This window comes from Salvia splendens, chromosome 3, assembly GCF_004379255.2.
Source record: "Salvia splendens isolate huo1 chromosome 3, SspV2, whole genome shotgun sequence".
Taxonomy (NCBI): domain Eukaryota; kingdom Viridiplantae; phylum Streptophyta; class Magnoliopsida; order Lamiales; family Lamiaceae; genus Salvia; species Salvia splendens.
Window position 1 is genome coordinate 37,274,578 of NC_056034.1, and position 18,359 is coordinate 37,292,936.

At 34.9% G+C, this 18,359-nt stretch overlaps 1 protein-coding gene across 3 annotated transcripts; it reads right to left on the reverse strand.

Annotated features, from left to right (window-relative positions):
- Window positions 1–9,414: 9,414 nt before the first annotated feature.
- Window positions 9,415–18,020, reverse strand: LOC121795876 (probable ATP-dependent DNA helicase CHR12). 3 transcript variants are annotated; one of them, XM_042194531.1, is made up of 12 exons: window positions 17,719–18,020; window positions 16,315–16,471; window positions 15,871–15,935; window positions 15,263–15,451; window positions 14,933–15,082; window positions 14,112–14,507; window positions 13,200–13,459; window positions 12,903–13,121; window positions 12,233–12,440; window positions 11,987–12,140; window positions 10,490–11,092; window positions 9,415–10,289 (listed from the first exon to the last, which is right to left on the reverse strand). In XM_042194531.1, the coding sequence occupies exons 1-12, from the start codon at window positions 17,920–17,922 to the stop codon at window positions 9,664–9,666; spliced, it is 3,231 nt and encodes a 1,076-aa protein (XP_042050465.1). In that variant the 5' UTR covers window positions 17,923–18,020; the 3' UTR covers window positions 9,415–9,663. The 3 variants fall into 3 exon arrangements, with proteins under 3 accessions (XP_042050465.1, XP_042050464.1, XP_042050466.1); XM_042194530.1 differs by having other exon boundaries at window positions 13,194–13,459; XM_042194532.1 differs by lacking the exons at window positions 16,315–16,471; window positions 17,719–18,020 and having other exon boundaries at window positions 13,194–13,459; window positions 15,808–15,935.
- Window positions 18,021–18,359: the final 339 nt, after the last annotated feature.

Here is an 18,359-nt window from a genome sequence, read left to right on the forward strand (position 1 = left end):
CATTGCGGATGGCCTCACATTCCACTAATTTGTCGTACTCATATTTTATTATAAAATTAATATATAAAAATAGGACTCACATTCCACTAACTTTTTCAACTCACTTCCTAGTTCCTACTCCCTCCGTCCCATAGTAGATGTCACACTTGGAAGATGACACATGATTTTAGAAGATGTTATTTTGTGTGTTAAGTGGTGAGAGAAAATGTAATTTTATAAATGATGTGAGAGATAACTTTTTTTCAAAAAAGGAAATGTGACATCTATTATGGTACGGAGAGAGTACTATATTTCTTAAAACCTGCGCCAAGTCAAAAGGGTTCAATTAATCGTGGGCGGATAGTATGACTATAATTTAATTTTTATTTGCATATTAAGCTATTGCATGAGTAGATATATAATCGTTCATATACACTAAAACAATATTTAAAAAACTAAATTATGGTCAATATTTTTTAAAATTTATGTAAAATTTTCAATTATATATATATATATATATATATTTATACATAAACAAGAAAAAGAAATCATATCCATAAAATAATACTAACAAGGGTTATAAGATTTTTTTTATTGACGGTATATACTCCATGAGATATTTATATTATACGCGTATGTATAAAGGGGAGTGATCAATTACTAACTAATTAGCAATTACAAATTAAGACTATATCTTAGCCATTAGATTAGAAGATCTAGTGGTTGAAATAATGTGATTATATTTTAAATTTAAAAAATTATTAAATAAACTTAAAGGGTATTAATGTCAATTCACTCTCATCAAAATCATCTTAAAACTTTAAATTTACGTAACCCTTTCGATTTAAATTATTTTTTGCAGAAAATATATCAAATTAAAGATAATTTTATAAGGATTCCAACGAGATCTCAATTGTATATGTTCCGACGATGTTCGGGTGATGAAATTTGATAAATTATATTTCAATTTTCGTACATGTTGATAAACAGATTTTATCAACAAATGCAAAAAAAATCTGAATATAGTGTATGCAAAATCTCAATAAAATGTAGGTAAAATATCAATAAAAATGTGTTGATATTTTCTTGTACTTGTGTAGATATTATCATGTCATATTGTTGATATTTGTAATACATTATGTTGATATAAAAAAATACCCACGAAAATTATCATATGATAACATAATGATGATATTACTCTTTTGTTGATATTTTGTCTGCTATTTATTGAAATTTGTGAGCTTTAATCTTATCCACTCATTTCAAAATCTAAGAGTGTAGATTTAGTGTTAGTTTTTGAATTATGGTGTTATAAGTATTAGAAGAGGACCCTACGTATAAATATGCGATATATATAGAAGGTGAAAATATATGTGTAATGTCCATATATAGATTATGCAATTTTCTATAATAGTGGTAGAATGAATGTTTCCTAAATTATTATTGTATGTCTAGTTGGATCGTTGATTCCTTCGTATGAAACAGAAAATAATTGGTAGGATATACCACCTCATCATGCCTATGCGGTGTGCTGACTTTTTTTTCTCATATCAAGTGGGATTGAATCCCAGCCGGCCACACCAGACACCACAATCCAAATTTTGCTTGACTTGGTCCTATCCTAACACGAGGCTGGATCCCCTATTGTGGGAGAATCACAACACCATTTGTTGTGGAGCTAAACGACGCCGCATTAATCAAATTTAAATTTCATTTTTTCTTCTTTGCTTAAAGTTAACCATTTATCAAATTTAACGTCTTTTCATGCACTTTCATTTCTTTTTTTACCTCTTCCATAATAAATTCAAACTCGCCAAACAGATTAATTTTTTTTATTATGTTTATTTCACCTCTCAATTTTTAATAGTATAAAGAATCATTCTGAATCATTTTTTTTATTTCTTTTGTTATGTGTTTTTCTTTCTCATACCTGTCATTTGATCAATTTGGTACAATATAAATTTATTTGTACTGTCTTATTTTATGTACAAAAGCAAAACAAGATAGATTTAATTACTATCATATGTAACAAGATAGATTTTGAAGGCTAGAAAGAAAATATTTTATACTAATTTTAAGGGATGAATGAAGTAATATTATGAAATTTGTAAATGATGATCACTCTATTTTATATACTCCATTTAGTAATTTACTAGCATGTAAAATATATAAATTCAACAAGAAATCTATTGTAATTTATACACACTCATACCGTCGAAATCTAGAGAATTTGGAAACGACACGAGAATGTAAAATTGGTAGAAAAAATATTCGAGAGAGGTTGAAGTGCGAGTTTAGAGTAGCGTGTGTTTATATGTTGTGAAAATGCGATGCTAGGTCGAGACACCAAGTCCTATGAATCCACTAGATCACTTGGTCTAGGAACTCAATGTAACAAGGAATACTATGTCGTTGTATACACAAACTCTCCTTCAAAGATCCCTCAACCCGAATACTATGGATTAGTATAGAGAAGCATGGGTCGATCCCACGAAGATGGATACGTAAGAAAGCATTTAGAGACTCTTGACTAAGCGGCTGCTGCCACGCAAACAGGGTTGAGGTATAACTACTACTAGACCTAGGCAGGAAATATAAACGCTAGACCTAGAAAGCTGTAAACATGCTGAGATCAAACATCATCAAGACTTCGGTATATTAAGCTTACTTCCTAGACCGTGTAAACGACTACCTAATTTAGCTAGACAGAGACCAACCAACAGTGGGGACCATGACCTAGAAATAGCAAGTACGGCAGAAAAGCTGCAAATAACTGACTGAGAAAATAACTAACTACGACATGCTTTTCTTCAACGGATTTAAACACGAAGATGAAGTAAACAGAGCACATACCCAGATTCGAACAGAATGTAAAAGTTTGGTCGTCGGAAACTTACGACAAACCGGAAATAACTCAGATCTACTTATACTAGACGAAGCAAAATGAAAACACGAAGACTAGGCATCAAAATAAACCAACTCTGCTCAGATCTCACGTCGAACACTTAATCCACTTCAGATCCAAGCAATCCGAAACCAACAACAACTAGATTCCACTCCATAACTTCCGATCTAACAGATCTACTCCGATCAACTCCAATTTCCAGCAATCGCACACAACTTAGCAACAACACCAAACTTAAATCTCTGATTCAACCACCAGCAAACTCCGATCACCCAGATTCAACCATTAACCTGCATAAGTTCAGAAAACAATTGCGAAACGCATCCAACTCAGGCAAACTAACGCAAACTCCAGAAAATCTCGACAACCAAATCAGAAATCAACACCAACGTCATAATAGAAAATGAAACTTGCATTAAACACAGAAATATTCGGTGAAATCGGAAGGCCGAGCTTCGAACAGCGAAGCTTGGTGAAATACGAAATACGAAAACAGTAAAGTGGAGCTTGTTTCTTCGCCCTCAACAGGACGGTGTTACAACCCAACAACAAATGTATGAAAGCTAAAGGTGAACCCAAGTGCAAAACCCCTGAATTTCCCTCTAAGAACCCAAGTGTATAGAAAAGTGAACTAGCTGCAGACTGTTAGTGAGGCCTCCACCGAGAAAGTCCCTCCAGAATGCATGCATCCTTCCTTTTATAGACACGGACATAATCTTCTAGAACCTTCGTAGAAATCACCATTCTACCCTTCAGTTCTGAGATTTACTCTGTCTTGCAATTTCTTTCACAACGTTCACTTATTCGCCAGTTTCCTCGGGCGTGTGATTGCCTCCTCCTTTTCCTGGACCAAGCGAATTTCTTCTATACACCTGGCTTAAAACATGTGTTAGACCCAGCAAATTCACGGATTTATCCCCTAGACCTATGCATGAAATTAGCCTTATCAGAGGTATAAAGAAAAACTTACCAAAAATACTAGATTCTTTTGGGACGAAAATAGTATTGTTTTTATTGTCATAGGGGTTGTTCGGTTTGCGAGATTATATACCATGATAAATTTATAGTATGTATGGTTCATGAAATTGAATCTCATGACTTAATCCTAGATACATAGATATGTGATAATTAGTCATAGTCAAACCTCCTCCTACTAAATAATATTACTACTTAATCTTAGATTATATCTTCTACTATTTTATCTAGGAAACTAAACACCACCATATTTAATGATGTTTATACTCCATATTATGAATCACAATGAAAATTTTATCGTAGAATTTCAACGATTTATATGTTAATAAATTATTATATATATAAATTTGTTTGAATAGAGTTGTGATCAATGTCGAATCAATTTTAAAATCCGAACTAGAGACCAAATTAGGGTCGTTAGTTCTATTTTTTGATGAGATGCGCTGCTGTGTAAATTTTTTTCGGTCTTCATTACAAGCCCATTTTACTTCATTGTATTAGGTTTATTACTTCATTCCGGTATGCTTAATTCGAATTCATTGACTTGGATTTTTACTTTATTCACTTTAAAAAATGCAATTTATTCCAGTAGGTTTATTACTTTATTCAAAAACGTTATTACTTCATTGGACAAGGTTTTTACTTCATTCCAGTTGAACTTCAAATGCTTCTACATATACTTCATTTAAATACTTTATTACATCATTCCATGTGCTTATTACACCATTCAATTAGGCTATCATTCCATTTTGTTGTCAGCGTCGTGGTGGCAGTGATAGACATTATAGAGAGAAAGAATGATACGCGACGGCGAGACCGCATATACGTATTGGAATGAAGTAATAATCCTATTGGAATGAAGTAAAAACCTACTGGAATGAAGTAATATATTCTGAAATGAAGTAAAATCGTCCTAATATGTTAGTATGACTTATTTGCCCCGGGCTAAAGTAAAATAGGCTCATGATGAAGGCGAAAATAATTTATAAATTTGTTCATCCCATCCATAAAAAACTAGATCTAAAAACCCTAATTTGGTAAAGTTCTACAGTTCGTCAAGGAGTGGATTTGCATATAGTAAGACTACGTTCGAATATTACTATATACTATAATGTAAACGAGAAACATCATTTACAAAATTTAAAATTGTGTTGCATTAGTGTAAAGAGTAGAGAGAGCAAAATAAATTTATTTTATAGTGCAAATTTATTTTAAAGAAAACGAAAGATAACCGAATCTAGAAAAAATAAGCTCGACTCAGTATTATATAAGAGATTTCACTAAAAAATCGCAATAGAAAATAAATAGACTACTATGCCACGTTTTTTTGATAAACTATAAGATAAACAATAAAGATGTTAAAATTTTATCAAGGTTAAACTTTAAGCAAAGAAGAAAATATGATCAAGGAAGTTTAAATTTTATTAATGCCGCATCGTTTAGATTCACAACAAATGGTTTAGCTCCACAACAAATGGTGCTGTGATTCTCCCACGGTAGGGGATCAATGGTGCTGTGAATAGTGCAATTTAATAGTTGGAGCCTGCAGAGTTAGAAGAGTTGTGGCTTGGGACTGAAATTTAGGAAATGATGACGTGGAGGGTACTTGGGACCTGAATACGGGCCGGGGCTGTGGATGCCCTAACACTCATTTCACAATATCATGACAATGAAAAATATAAGTGAAATAAGTTAAAAGAATATAAGATCCATTATCAAAGGAGTATGATAAAGGTGAAGTAAGAGAATAATAAGGGATATCCTAAAATGAAAAATTGAGACATATGATGATGGACAAAGAAGTACCATACATGCACAAAAATAAACATAATCGTTTCACTTGTAATACTTAAAGTTTACATATTTGTCATGTCATATTGTTGGGAGAGGATCCCCTGTTGTGTAAGAAAACACAGCAGGGGCTGCTGTGGTTTCAACGACATACACATACAAATGAAACGCAACAGAGGAATAAGAGAGAGAAATGGTTGGACCGAAAAATATGAAACACTACTTCTAATTCTTTATTCACTCTTTTCTATCCATTTCTTTATTTAATTAAAAATAGGGGGTCGGCCAGGTTAACTTTTTTTCATTGAGTAGCATCTAATAGTATTATGGACTTCCTACTTTAAAAACTTTTTTTTTCTATCTCTTTGTTATTTACCAATTATCCATTAAAATTCGTGTCAAAATAAATGTTCATACTTTTCAAGGAACAGAGGGAATAAATATTTTTCTCTAATAAAGTGAGACTTTCTAATTCATTATATCATGACAAAAATTTATAAGTGTTTTAATTGATAAAGTTAATTGAATTTTATAGTCTACTTATTTGAATAAAAGAAATGTTGCAAAATAAAGAAATTGCACGCTGTGTTTTTATAGCTTGTGAAACATGAATATGGCCTATAAAATTAATTAATATTTACACAAATGCTATTGCAGTTAACTTAATGGTATTACTTAATATATTAATTAGTTCTTGAGTGTGTTATGGAGTAGTAATATTTTTTAATAGGTATGTAAAAGTGGCCTTGGTTGGTATATAAATTTACTAAAACAGTGTTCCATAATATTATTAGATGCTACTCAATGAAAAAAAGTTAATCTGGTCGACCCCGTATTTTTAATTAAATAAAGAAATAGATAGAAAAGAATGAATAAAGAATTAGAAGTAGTGTTTCATTTTTTTGGTTCCACCATTTCTCACTTATTCCTCGGTTGTGTTTCATTTGTATGTGTATGTCGTTTAAACCACAACAGCCCCGGTTGTGTTTTTTTAACATAGGAGGGGATCCTCTCCCCTTATTGTTCTGATTCAATATTTTTTATAAGACAAATCTGAGTCAACGATGTAGATAATAGAAAAACTCAAATAAATACCCAAAATAAATTAACAATTTTGCAAATTACACTTCATACATGATACATCACCTCTATGAAATAAATATTTGACGCGTTATCTATTGACTTGGTGGCCTTTGATGTGTCCTATCCACTTATTTCACAATCAAAATAATGATATTTTTTAATTATTTTTCATCATTATAGTGATTAATTATTATTGTTAATTGATGTACTGTCTACTTAAATAATGTAGGGATACATTATAAGTCAATATATAAAATAAAAATATGAATATAGAAACAAACATTTCCTTAAATTTAATCAGCTCAATTAATTGGATTATTTTATCCGTTTGGCTGGTTAGGTTTTTCAAATCAGAAATCAGGCCAAAAATAATTTGGCTAATTTACTTATTTATTAAGTACTCGTTTTTTACATACCTAATCATATCATTCCTTGTCTTTTTTTGGGAGAGAAACACATATTTTTACCATATTTAAATACAAAACAATAGAATACAATCAATAATTCAATATTCACTAATTATAATAACTAAAACAGACAAAAATACTGACATCTGAATAAATCAAAGTAAAAGAACTGTAGGTTTTCATTGTTTAAATGGTCAATTTTATCATATCATTTAGGACATTTACTCCAAAATGTCTCATTATTTAGATAAATACTACTCCCTCCGTCCCGTGCTACTCGCACGTTTGCTTTTCGGCTCGTCACAAAGTCCTTACACTATTTATAATTTAAGTTTGAATTAATGCATTTAATTAATATGTTAGTTTAAGTTAAGAGCTCTTTTATTAAGTGATGTCTCATTACACCTAAAATTCTTTTTTAATTACACAAAAAATTCAATCCCAAATTTACGGCCTAAAATGAAAAGTGCGAGTAGCATGGGACGGAGGGAGTACTATTTAATACTCCCTCCATCCCAAGATATTAGACTCGTATACCACTTTGGGATGTCCCAACATACTTGAGCCATTTCTATTTATGGTAAAAAATCTACTTTATTACCAACTCCACTTGCACCACTAAACAACACCTTCTAAATTCTTGTACCAAAAGAAATGAGTCTAATATCTTGGGACGGAGGGAGTACATGTTATTTTATTTTTGAAAATAAAATGTCTCCTAAAGCATGTTTAAATATCGGTGTGTTATCTGGATTTACACATCAACTATTTATAGGGCGATGATCTATGAGGTACAATTATCGCTTATTCATTTTTATAAAACAGTTTTTTCATAATTATCATGTGAGTAGATAGGAGGCAAACAAGATTATTAATCTTAAATAGTCTCATCATATATTCAAAATTGCGATAAGCATAATGGAACTGCACAGCTAATTTCGCTGGTTGATGAAGATCCTTTCGTTAGATCTCAAAACTTCAACTACAATATACTCCATACTTTAGTGCCCCCAACCCTTTCATTTCAAACTCTTTAACTCCTCTATTTACTCTTAATCATCTCACATGATGATCATGTCATTGACATAAATGATTATACAAGTAATTTTATCCCCTCTTTTTTTCGGAAAAAGTGTCTGATCGGAATTACTCTGCTGATAGACTCATTTCTTCATTGCCCCGGGAATCTTCCAAACTAGACTTTTGGAGATTGTTTTGACTCAGATAGAAGTTTTCTTCAGCATATAGACTTCTCTACCTTTGAAGTCACTTACGAAACCAGGAGGGATTTCTACGTAAATTTCCTTCTTCAGTTCATCGTGCATGAATCCAAAAATATTATGTTTTGAACTTTCATATCCCAAAAAAATGAAATTGGTCCATTTTTGGTCTTTTTGAAGGAGCTGTAAAAAATAAACGGTCAACCTAAATTAAGTTATCTTTGACTATATTAGTACAATAAATTGTGATCAGTTAAAAGATCAAAGTCCAAAAATGGTCCTAAATATATGATTGTTTTATAATTTTGGTCAAGAACCTTATATTTTGAACCTTCGTATCTTGAACATATAAAATCGGTCAGTTTTTGGGTCTTTTTTCACGAAGCTGTAAAAAATAAATTCTCACCTATTTTATTATCTCTTCATTCCTCTACTATTTTTTTCTCTCTCATACTTTACTTTCTCTCCACTTAACTCTTTAAATATAAACTTTTTAAATGTCGTGCCTGAAAGAGTTGTCTCATTTATGTCGGGACGAAGGGAGTATAACCCTTGTGATTAATCTATACCCTGTAAAGTACATTTAATGACATATGGAGATAGTTTTGTGCGCTCATATTTTGAAATATGAACATATACTGAATATTCAAATATGCAAGGATTTAGAGAAAGAGCAGGAGAGACCGAGGTTAAGGTGGGTAAAACTGGAAGATGATTTTTCTAATTGATGATTTTTCTAATTTAAGAGGTACAAGGATGTAGCAATTGCTTTAGTCAAAAAAAAAATTGTTACTTTGGAATCAAGGAGAAGGGACATAGTCATTTATGTACCCGAATAGCCCAACAACCTGACCGAGTTGGCCCGAACCCAAATGGATTCACTCGCTTGACATCACTATTGATTTCTAATGCGGCATGTATTATTTCCTTTCCCAAAGCATCCATATTATATTTAGGAAAGTACTTATTTATATTCTTTCACTATTTCTCCTATGTCCTTTATTCTTATCTCCACACTCATTCTGAAAGTAAATTTTAAGAATGGGTTGACAACTTTACACACAAACTAAGAAATTTGTAGGTCAAAACAATATCGATGTTCATATCTTACAGTTTTGGAACACAGAATCAGAGTAAGCAAAGACAACTAAGAGTACTACCATTTGCAGAGGTGCAGAAGAAAAAGTAGATTTACAGCTTCAAAAACTTAACAAAAATATTAATGGGGTGACGGCGATTGTAAGGTTTTTCAAAGTAACTAATCAACTTCCTAAAAATTCTAGTACTTCTTTAAAGAAACAATCTAAACCAAGCTCGATCTCTTCCTTTTATGTGCCTTCCATGTCAAGCCATTCATCCCAGTTTCCGAAGCTTCTAATCCACTTCTAGAACTTTCGGCGTTCGACTTCTGAGAGGTCCAGCCAGAGGTGTCTTCACTCCTGGCCTCACTCGCCATGGACGTTGTCGTCTCACTCTTGAGCTCCACAGTCTCCTCCACAGCAACATTATCTGTAGGCAATTCAACAGACGGGGGAGGATTCTCTCTTCTCCTTTTAGCAGCATATTTAGACCCTTCGTTCCCGTTCTCCAAAACCTTCATCCACAGTGAATCACTTATAGCATCCTCACGAATCACCTCCTTCCTGTGCCTCTTCCCTGTTACAGGCAAGTCTTGGTCCAGAGATCCTTTACCCTTGCCGTTTATTTCTGGCTCTGCAAATACCCAATCTGGCACCTCGTGTTCTTCTATGAGACGGGACCTGTAGTTTTCTCGCTGCCTTCTCTCCTCGTCCATCTTCTCGAATAACCAAAACTCCTCCTCTGTCCGGGCTGCCAGGCGATTGATCTCTCTTTCACTTGGCACGTCTTCTCCAAGCGCGCTTGTGCCTTTACGCATGATTTCCTCCAACATCTCCCTCCTGTCTTGAGCTGTGAATCAAAATGAATAATAGCATCAATATCATCTTCAATCAACCATAAAAGCATACAATATTCAAGTCTGAAAAATCCATACTTTTTGTGGTTTGGTAGATCCTACTCTACTTGCTCATTTGATTGCAGTGGAAACATATGTTCTCACACAATATAGAAAAACAGACAAGCAAGCATTTTTATCGAAATCGACAAACCTGTCGAAGTTGTATTAAACAATCCTGCTTGAATGACCTTGGCATCAATACCCATCTTCTGCTTAGCTCTTTCTAAGATAACTTCTTCGACAGATCCAACACTGACGAGCACAAAAACTCTGACCTCCTTCTTCTGGCCAATACGATGGGCACGATCTTCTGCCTGCTGGTCCATCTGAGGGTTCCAGTCGCTATCGAAGATGATAACTGTATCTGCAGTCTGTAAATTCAGACCGAGTCCTCCAGCACGAGTGCTTAGGAGAAAAATGAAGTAAGATGAGTCGGGCGCATTGAACTTTTTTAGTAATTCACCCCTGTCACCAGTGTTGGTAGTGCCGTCAAGTCTAAGGAACTGATAACCTTTCAGCGTCAGATAATCTCCGAGTATGGTCATGAGCTTAGTCATTTGAGAGAAAAGAAGGACTCTGTGCCCGGCTCTATGAAGTTTGGGGAGTAGGCGATCAAGAAGCTCGAATTTTCCTGATGACCTGACAATATTCTCACTCTGCTGCATATAGTAATCCGTAACAAACAGGTATGGGTGGTTACAACATTTCCGGAGCTGCATTGTCAGATTCTGAAGACTTTTCGAACGACCACTACCTGCAAAATCATATCATGAGTAACATTTGTTGTCAATGATGTTTGTTATGTGGGAAAAGACAAGATAGAAAGCATGAAGACAAATCTTGATACGATCCTCGTCAGATTTGGACTTGACTCAAATCTGGCTGACACTAATATCAGAAAACCAATAAATTGCAACACTGAATATGATAGCATACTGGAAAGATGAAAACTTGGTGCATTTTTTCACCAGCTTGATTCTTATGGCATAGAATCAACAACTGTCAAGATGAAAGCTAAAATGGTTGCAGAAGGTATTTGCATGGTGATGCTAAAATGGAAGCAATATAGTACTCCCTCCGTCCCGAGCTACTCGCTCATTTCCTTTTCGGCACGGAGATTAAGGAATGAGTGTATAGGAAAGTCAAAAATGACGGCTATAGGTGAAATTTTTTACTAAAAATGGAAAGAGTGCAAGTAACTTGGGACGCCCAAAAAGGAAATACGTGCGAGTAGTGCGGGACGGAGGGAGTAATTGATAAGAATATTGATGCTAAAATCGAAACTGTAAATAAGTTAAAACGAACAACTCACATAAGTAGTAGGACTGCAGAAGCCTAAGCACACCGCTTAAAGAGTTAAAGAAATATAACTCTCCGTGTATTTTAATATGTATAGATAATTAGATATATTTTCTAAAAATAGAGGCCTTTAAAAAAGTCTTAAGCTGCATACAAATATTTTCTCAATATTTTAAAGTGAACTTACCTCATAATACTCCTAGTCTACGTATTAATGTTGTTTTAGGGAGGGAAATTATTATAACTAATAATGACTTAAGAACATGAAAAAGTTGGGCCTGGCAGTTAGATGTGCCTCCATCCTTGGACGAGTGCAGCCACATCTAAGAGATCATGTAAAAACCCTTACCATGAGAAAGACCAACACGCCCTTGCTCGGTCACTTGCTTGTAATATGCTTTCTGCCATGCGGACAAGTCGCATTTTAGTATGACCTGAGTTTTACTAGGTAGGTACTTTTCGACCTCATCCTTCCTCCTCCTCAAAATAAATGGCCTAATGACCTGCAGAAATGCAAGTGGGAGAAAAGAAGATTAACAAAAAAGAAGGTGAGTTACAAGAATATAAGAGAGGCACATAAAGAATCAAGTCATACATGGTGCAAACGACGAATGACTAGCAGCTGTTCTTCATCTGTTAAGCTGACATCACATTTGTCAGCAAAGGGAGCATTAAACCACTCCTCAAAGTTTTCGACTGAATTGAAGATATTAGGAAGGAGAAAGTTAAGTAGGGACCACAGTTCCTGCAAACTATTCTGGATAGGAGTTCCAGTCAAAAGAAGTCTCCGCCGAATTCGGTAACTGCCAAATTCAAGTACCAAGTATAGAATATCAGTAAGTGTTGAACAATTTTATCTAAAAGCATCATCGACAAACTCTACTACACAATTAAACAACAATTAGCGGATACTCGTGTTAAGATGACATCTCATAATATAATACTCCCTTCGTACCACCCTAAGTGGAGCATTTCCTTTTCGGCACGAGATTTTATATAGTGTAGTTTTGTGAGTTAAGCAAGAGAGAGTGATGTTTCTGTTTTAAGAAATGTGCCATTTAGGGAAGGACATCCCAAGAAGGAAAATGTGTCACTTAGGGTGGGACGGAAGGAGTAGTAATTTGCAAGAAGTTTCGTGCGCCCAACTACACAGCAGAAACAGGTCATAAAAGTGATTCCAAGAAAAGCATGAGGTAGATAAACAAATAAGATTGACATTTGTGATAGTTATTATACACATGATTATAAGTAGTTAAAGACCATACCCTGAAACAAGAGTCCGTGCAAGCACACTATCATAATTTTTAAGTCGATGTCCTTCGTCGACAACTAGGTAGTGCCAGTGGATTTTCCTCAAAAATGCTTTATCTCTAATGATAAGATCGTAATGGGTAATCAAAACACTAAACTTCCCCTCTCCTGAATACTTTTCTCTCAAGGCCTTTCTTTCATCGATGCGTCCATCATAAAGAACTGCGGAAATACTGATATACAGAGAATGTCCATCAGAATACAGCTTTCGATTCACAAACTACTTGTTAAATAGAAAATTCAACCTGTACCTAGGAGCCCAAGTAGTAAATTCATTAACCCAATTTGGCAGAACAGCTTTTGGGGCAACAATCAAGTGGGGCCCATTCACACCCTTGTTTTCCATGAGATGGGCAATCAGAGAGATGGTCTGAATTGTTTTTCCCAACCCCATTTCATCAGCTAAAATTCCATTTAGATTGTTATTGAACAGTGACACCATCCATTGAAGCCCCTCTATTTGGTATGTTCGTAACTCTCCACCTTGAAGCATGGATGGTTGCTCTGTCACCTACCAGAGTTCTTGGCAGGTTAGATCAACATAAACTTTATGAGGAGATATGAACTTGTAAAATTCAACATCGAAGGTTTACATTCCATAATACCACACCCACAAATCTATATATCCTAAACATAAGATATGTTGGCAATGAGTACAAATGAAGAGAAGGTGAATAATTTATATCAATAACCTAATGCATCTGATACTCACGGAATTAAAAACATGATTAAAGAGAACTTGCAAAAACCCATTTCCTTACCATACCCCTTTTACAGAACAATTTGCATAATAGATTTTGAACTGATATTGTTGCACAGGTTTCCTACATAAGTACAGGATATGTGCAGAGAAATAATAAAAAAGGAAAAAACAGCAAAGTACTAGCCTTCTTTCGTTTTCTGTTTAGTCTATTGATGTCCTTTAATCCTTTTGCCTTACATCCTTATTATACCAAATATTAGGCATTTGTACCTCATTTGTTGAGAAGATATATTAGAATTCTACGAGTGTAAGAGAACATTAGGTTTCAGCTGCTACATCCCAGTGAAACTGGCAATCACACACATGCTGGAGGGAACATGCAAAAGGCATTCCGGGATGGATTTGATGCGGAAGTATTGCAGTTTCAAGTTAAAAATATTATCAGGAAATAAAATATCACCTTTTCCTGAATAGAGTGTACAGCAGAATTATACTTCCGCTGCCCTTCTAATAAATCACCAGTCTTTGCTTTATCATCAGACTCGTCATCAATCTCTTCATCATCCTCAGGAATTGATTGTGCTGGTGTATCCGTCCTTGAAGCAGATAACTCAGGCAAGTCAGCATCTGAACCTTCCAGGGGTTCAATGCTATCATGGGCAGCATCTTTTTCACGTTGAACAGCAGCACCCAGGCGAACTAAGAGATCATTAGTTTTTCCAAGGAGCATCGTCAATCTCTCATTCTTGCTCTCCTCAACCATTTTCATGTAAGCTTCTTGATCATCAGCTTTCAAAGCTTGGAACCTCAATTTTTCAGCTCGTGTAGCTCTTTGCCTCAGTCTTCCATGCCAAGCCTGAGAGTTGTAGAGAACTTCCATTGTCAGTGAGGTATTGAAATGGAAATGTAAAGCAAGATATCAAAGATAACATTCTTAACAATGTATAGCATGACATAAATATCAGCAACTTTTCTTAACTAAATGAGATATATTGAAGTTTCCCAATACAAAATAATCAGAACAAGTTCAACTAATAAAAAGATGTCAATGAAGTGTAAGAGAGTTCCCAGAACTCAAAACGTATAAGTTAAGACTTTCTGTTCAAAACTGAAAAGCAATATTTAGTCGTCAAAAACAGGGAAAATAACCAAATATAGTTTTAGCTTTAAAAGTTCACTTATTTTGAAATGTCAAAGCTTCCATACAAACTTAATTGTTCCCATGTCGTACTGCTGCTTAATAAAATGCATAAACAATAAGTTTTGAAAACAGCATCATGCCTGAATACCGTCATTTCTCTGTTTCCGCCGTTTCTGGGCAGCCTGCACTTGCAATTGTAGTTCACGTGCAGCATCAAGTAAATCAGCAAAGAATTTCCTTTGCCTAGACTCTATCCGATTCTTCTCTTCCTCCTCAAATTTTGAAAACCTCTGCAGCAAAACAGCCAATAAATATGTGTAATCCAACCAAAATCCTTTCCTATATTCAATAAATATATGAGTTTTTTAGGTGTGAAGCTGTAAGTATTGGAATTTTGGTGTGTTCATAGGAATTTATCTACTTTGAACCCATACTCAGAACTGTGAAAAGTCAAAAGGGAGAACCCTCACCTCAGCCTCTCGTTTCTTCTTCAATGGGTCATCGGTTGCCATAGAAAAAGCATCTCCAAAGCCAAATTGAGGACGACGTAATCTCATCATTCCCCAATCAAAAAGCTGCTTGTCAGGATTTGCACAATGCAGTCGAAGCCAATATTCAGAACTGACTTCAGAGCGGACTTTGCTCTGGAGCTCAGCTAACTGATAGCAGCAAGAATTTATCACCAAGCAATAATAGACCATAATACTCTTACTCTCAAATCAAGGAACAGAAAAACACATACATAGTGCTTGGAATGTGGAGGGTGTGTTTTGATATACTTGGGTATGACAATAAAGTTAGATATATCTAACCCCAGCCCCTACTTTTAGTTGGATCCATAAACGAAATTCAACAGAATTACAAACACAGAGATGTTTAAAGTTGGTTTTGAGAACTAAGCATAGGCAGTTGTTTTGTTACTCCCTACCAGCAGATGATCCAAGCAGGATACAATTTATTGCTAGCATCAGAAGATACTTTAATTCATAGATGTGAGAGCAATGATTAATCCCACCTTAAAAACTTGTCAAACATCATAACTTTTGTCAACTGGAGTCATCAAAAAAGTGAACTGCACCTTTAGTCCATAGAGTTCAAGCAAGCATCTGGACTGCAGGTCCTCGCCTCTACTTGTAGGCAATTCTGTTATTCATAGAAGGAGAATAAACATATTTCATGAGCACATATTTATATGTAAAGAAAAAAAGATGTATGAAGAATATGCCATTTGTATCTCTGTGGCAATGCATGTGAACCAACCAAATAGTGAATAAGAGAAGGACAGAAAGCAAGGAAGAAAAAGATATGAAGGAGCATCTAAGTTAGCCAAACTAAGATTCCCACACCTATGGCTGTGTTTTTTTTTTTATCAGGACATCAGTGATCAGTGTTAAACAGGGAATCATCAAAATTTCCTGCCGCAATTAGACAATAGAAGATAAATACCAATCACACGACAATAAACAACTCGGAAAAGCAATTGACGTGTCAATGGAATTTTTTTTTTCTTCAAGGTAACTACCTTCAAGTTCAGTTAACCGATGCTTTATTTGGCTCTGAAACCTGGTCTCCTTTAAGTCTGATAATTTCGAACTAGGTAAACAAGCTGATCTCTGCTTCAACACCGCATCCTCAAAATCCAACATTAACTCATTGTAAGTTGAAACACCCAATTTTTCCTGCAACATTATAACAAGATTGACCGCATACCTTATCAGAAAATAAACTATAAATTTAAAAGTAAGCTTGAGAAGGATATCACAGGAAGGCATAGACAACTAAACAAAAGTAGAAACTAATAACAATGAATTTATACCACATTAATATTGAAACCCGTCAATTAACATTATTCTACCCAAAGAGAAGGTTGATGTAGAGATAACTTTGGCTAATCCCAAACTTTATGTGCCTAATGTGACTTGTAATCGAGGTTTTCCTTAAGTTAAGCATGGCCTTACACTACTAACGTCAGAAGTAGATATTCAGCATTGTGTATGTGTGTACGTGCAATACCCAGAAAGGAAATGAGAACAAAAGGGGGAATATGTTGCTGTATCAGCTTGATACAAGTAACAGGAGTGACTACATGGAGGTCACAGCCAGCTTACAGGAAGTTAAAATCAACAAGCTTTTACCAATAAATGCAAGCCGCTAAGGAAAGGAGGCAAGGTTAACAAAAACACACTACTCTATAAGCCCTCCCAGAGAGAGTAAATAGAATCTTCAGTCATGACAGATAAACTATAATGCAAGAATCCTACTTAAAAAGATGTCAAGAACACTGTTGTCTTTAAGAACAAGTCAACAAACAAGGTATAGGTCTGTGACAAAGACGTACAACTTTACATATGTATTCTTAGAAATCATAAATTAAGATAGATCGAGCAGAAAACCGAGTTGAAAATACATCAGTTTTCAGGCATCTGCTTGCAGATAAACTGAATCTATTTTTTTAAATAAATAATGTAAATCCCTCATTTCACTGAAATTAAACCCCATTATTAAGGAAAGCTAACCAATATTTAGAGGTAGTAACAAGTAATCTGAGAATAAAAAACCCTCTGTTAAAGTAGTTTTGCAGTATCAGATTATACAATTGTTATCCCTAATCATCAAATTCATCGAAGTGTAATTGGGGAGGGGGATGGACCCAGGCCCAGCAACCTAAAAGCTACACTCTTGAAACAATTAGGATAAAACAAGAAGTTCCAAATTCTTGCACAATAGAATGCCATAATCAATGAAAAAAAAAGAGAAAAGGAAAGAGCAGGTGATATCAATGTGAAACTGTGAATTGTCTGTTATAGCTACTAAACATTTCAGTAAATCAAACAAGAAATATACCCAACAGCTGAATTATGAGTGACAACCCAAAATGAACTCAATTAAGGGAGAAAAAAAGGGGAGCGGAAAGAAATTCGCAAACCTTTGGCAGCGGATCGTTGGTGGCATCAGCAGGATGAATACCATGAGTGGGGAATTGAGGAGCAGCATGGGGTTCGTAGATGGAGGAAACGGCGTCGTAGAGGTGCTGGGGCAGGGGCAGATTGCGGGAGAGGAAATTAAGGGCGCAGATTAGCGTCTTGGCGCTGGAAAGAGGCGGGTCGGTGTCGGCCACCTGTGCGGACATGGCGGGAATGGGAAGCAGAATACAGCCTTCGTTTAAAATTTTAACGGCTTCTTTTTGCGGATCTACACACTACAATCGATCAATTCGGATTTCTTTTTCTATTTATTTTTCAAGAATCTTCGATGGTCTCCAGACTCCAGTGAATGGGTATTTTAAAATTCTATCGTTATTTTGGAGATTAAATTACCGGAATGCCCTTGCCTGCCTTCTTTGGGGCAAAAAAAAGGTTGAAATCCTAATCCGGCCCCTCAAGGCCTATAACGGGCCTCCAAACTAATTGGGATAATTTATTCCTCCGTAATTAACTGCGCTAATCAATGCTCTTTGCGTTAGGATTAGATAGCGAGGCTCATCACTTTATCTATAAAATCTTACTTTGTAGTTTATTTTATTTTATTAAAATTGGATGTAGTTACTAAGAAACATCTTAGACCCAT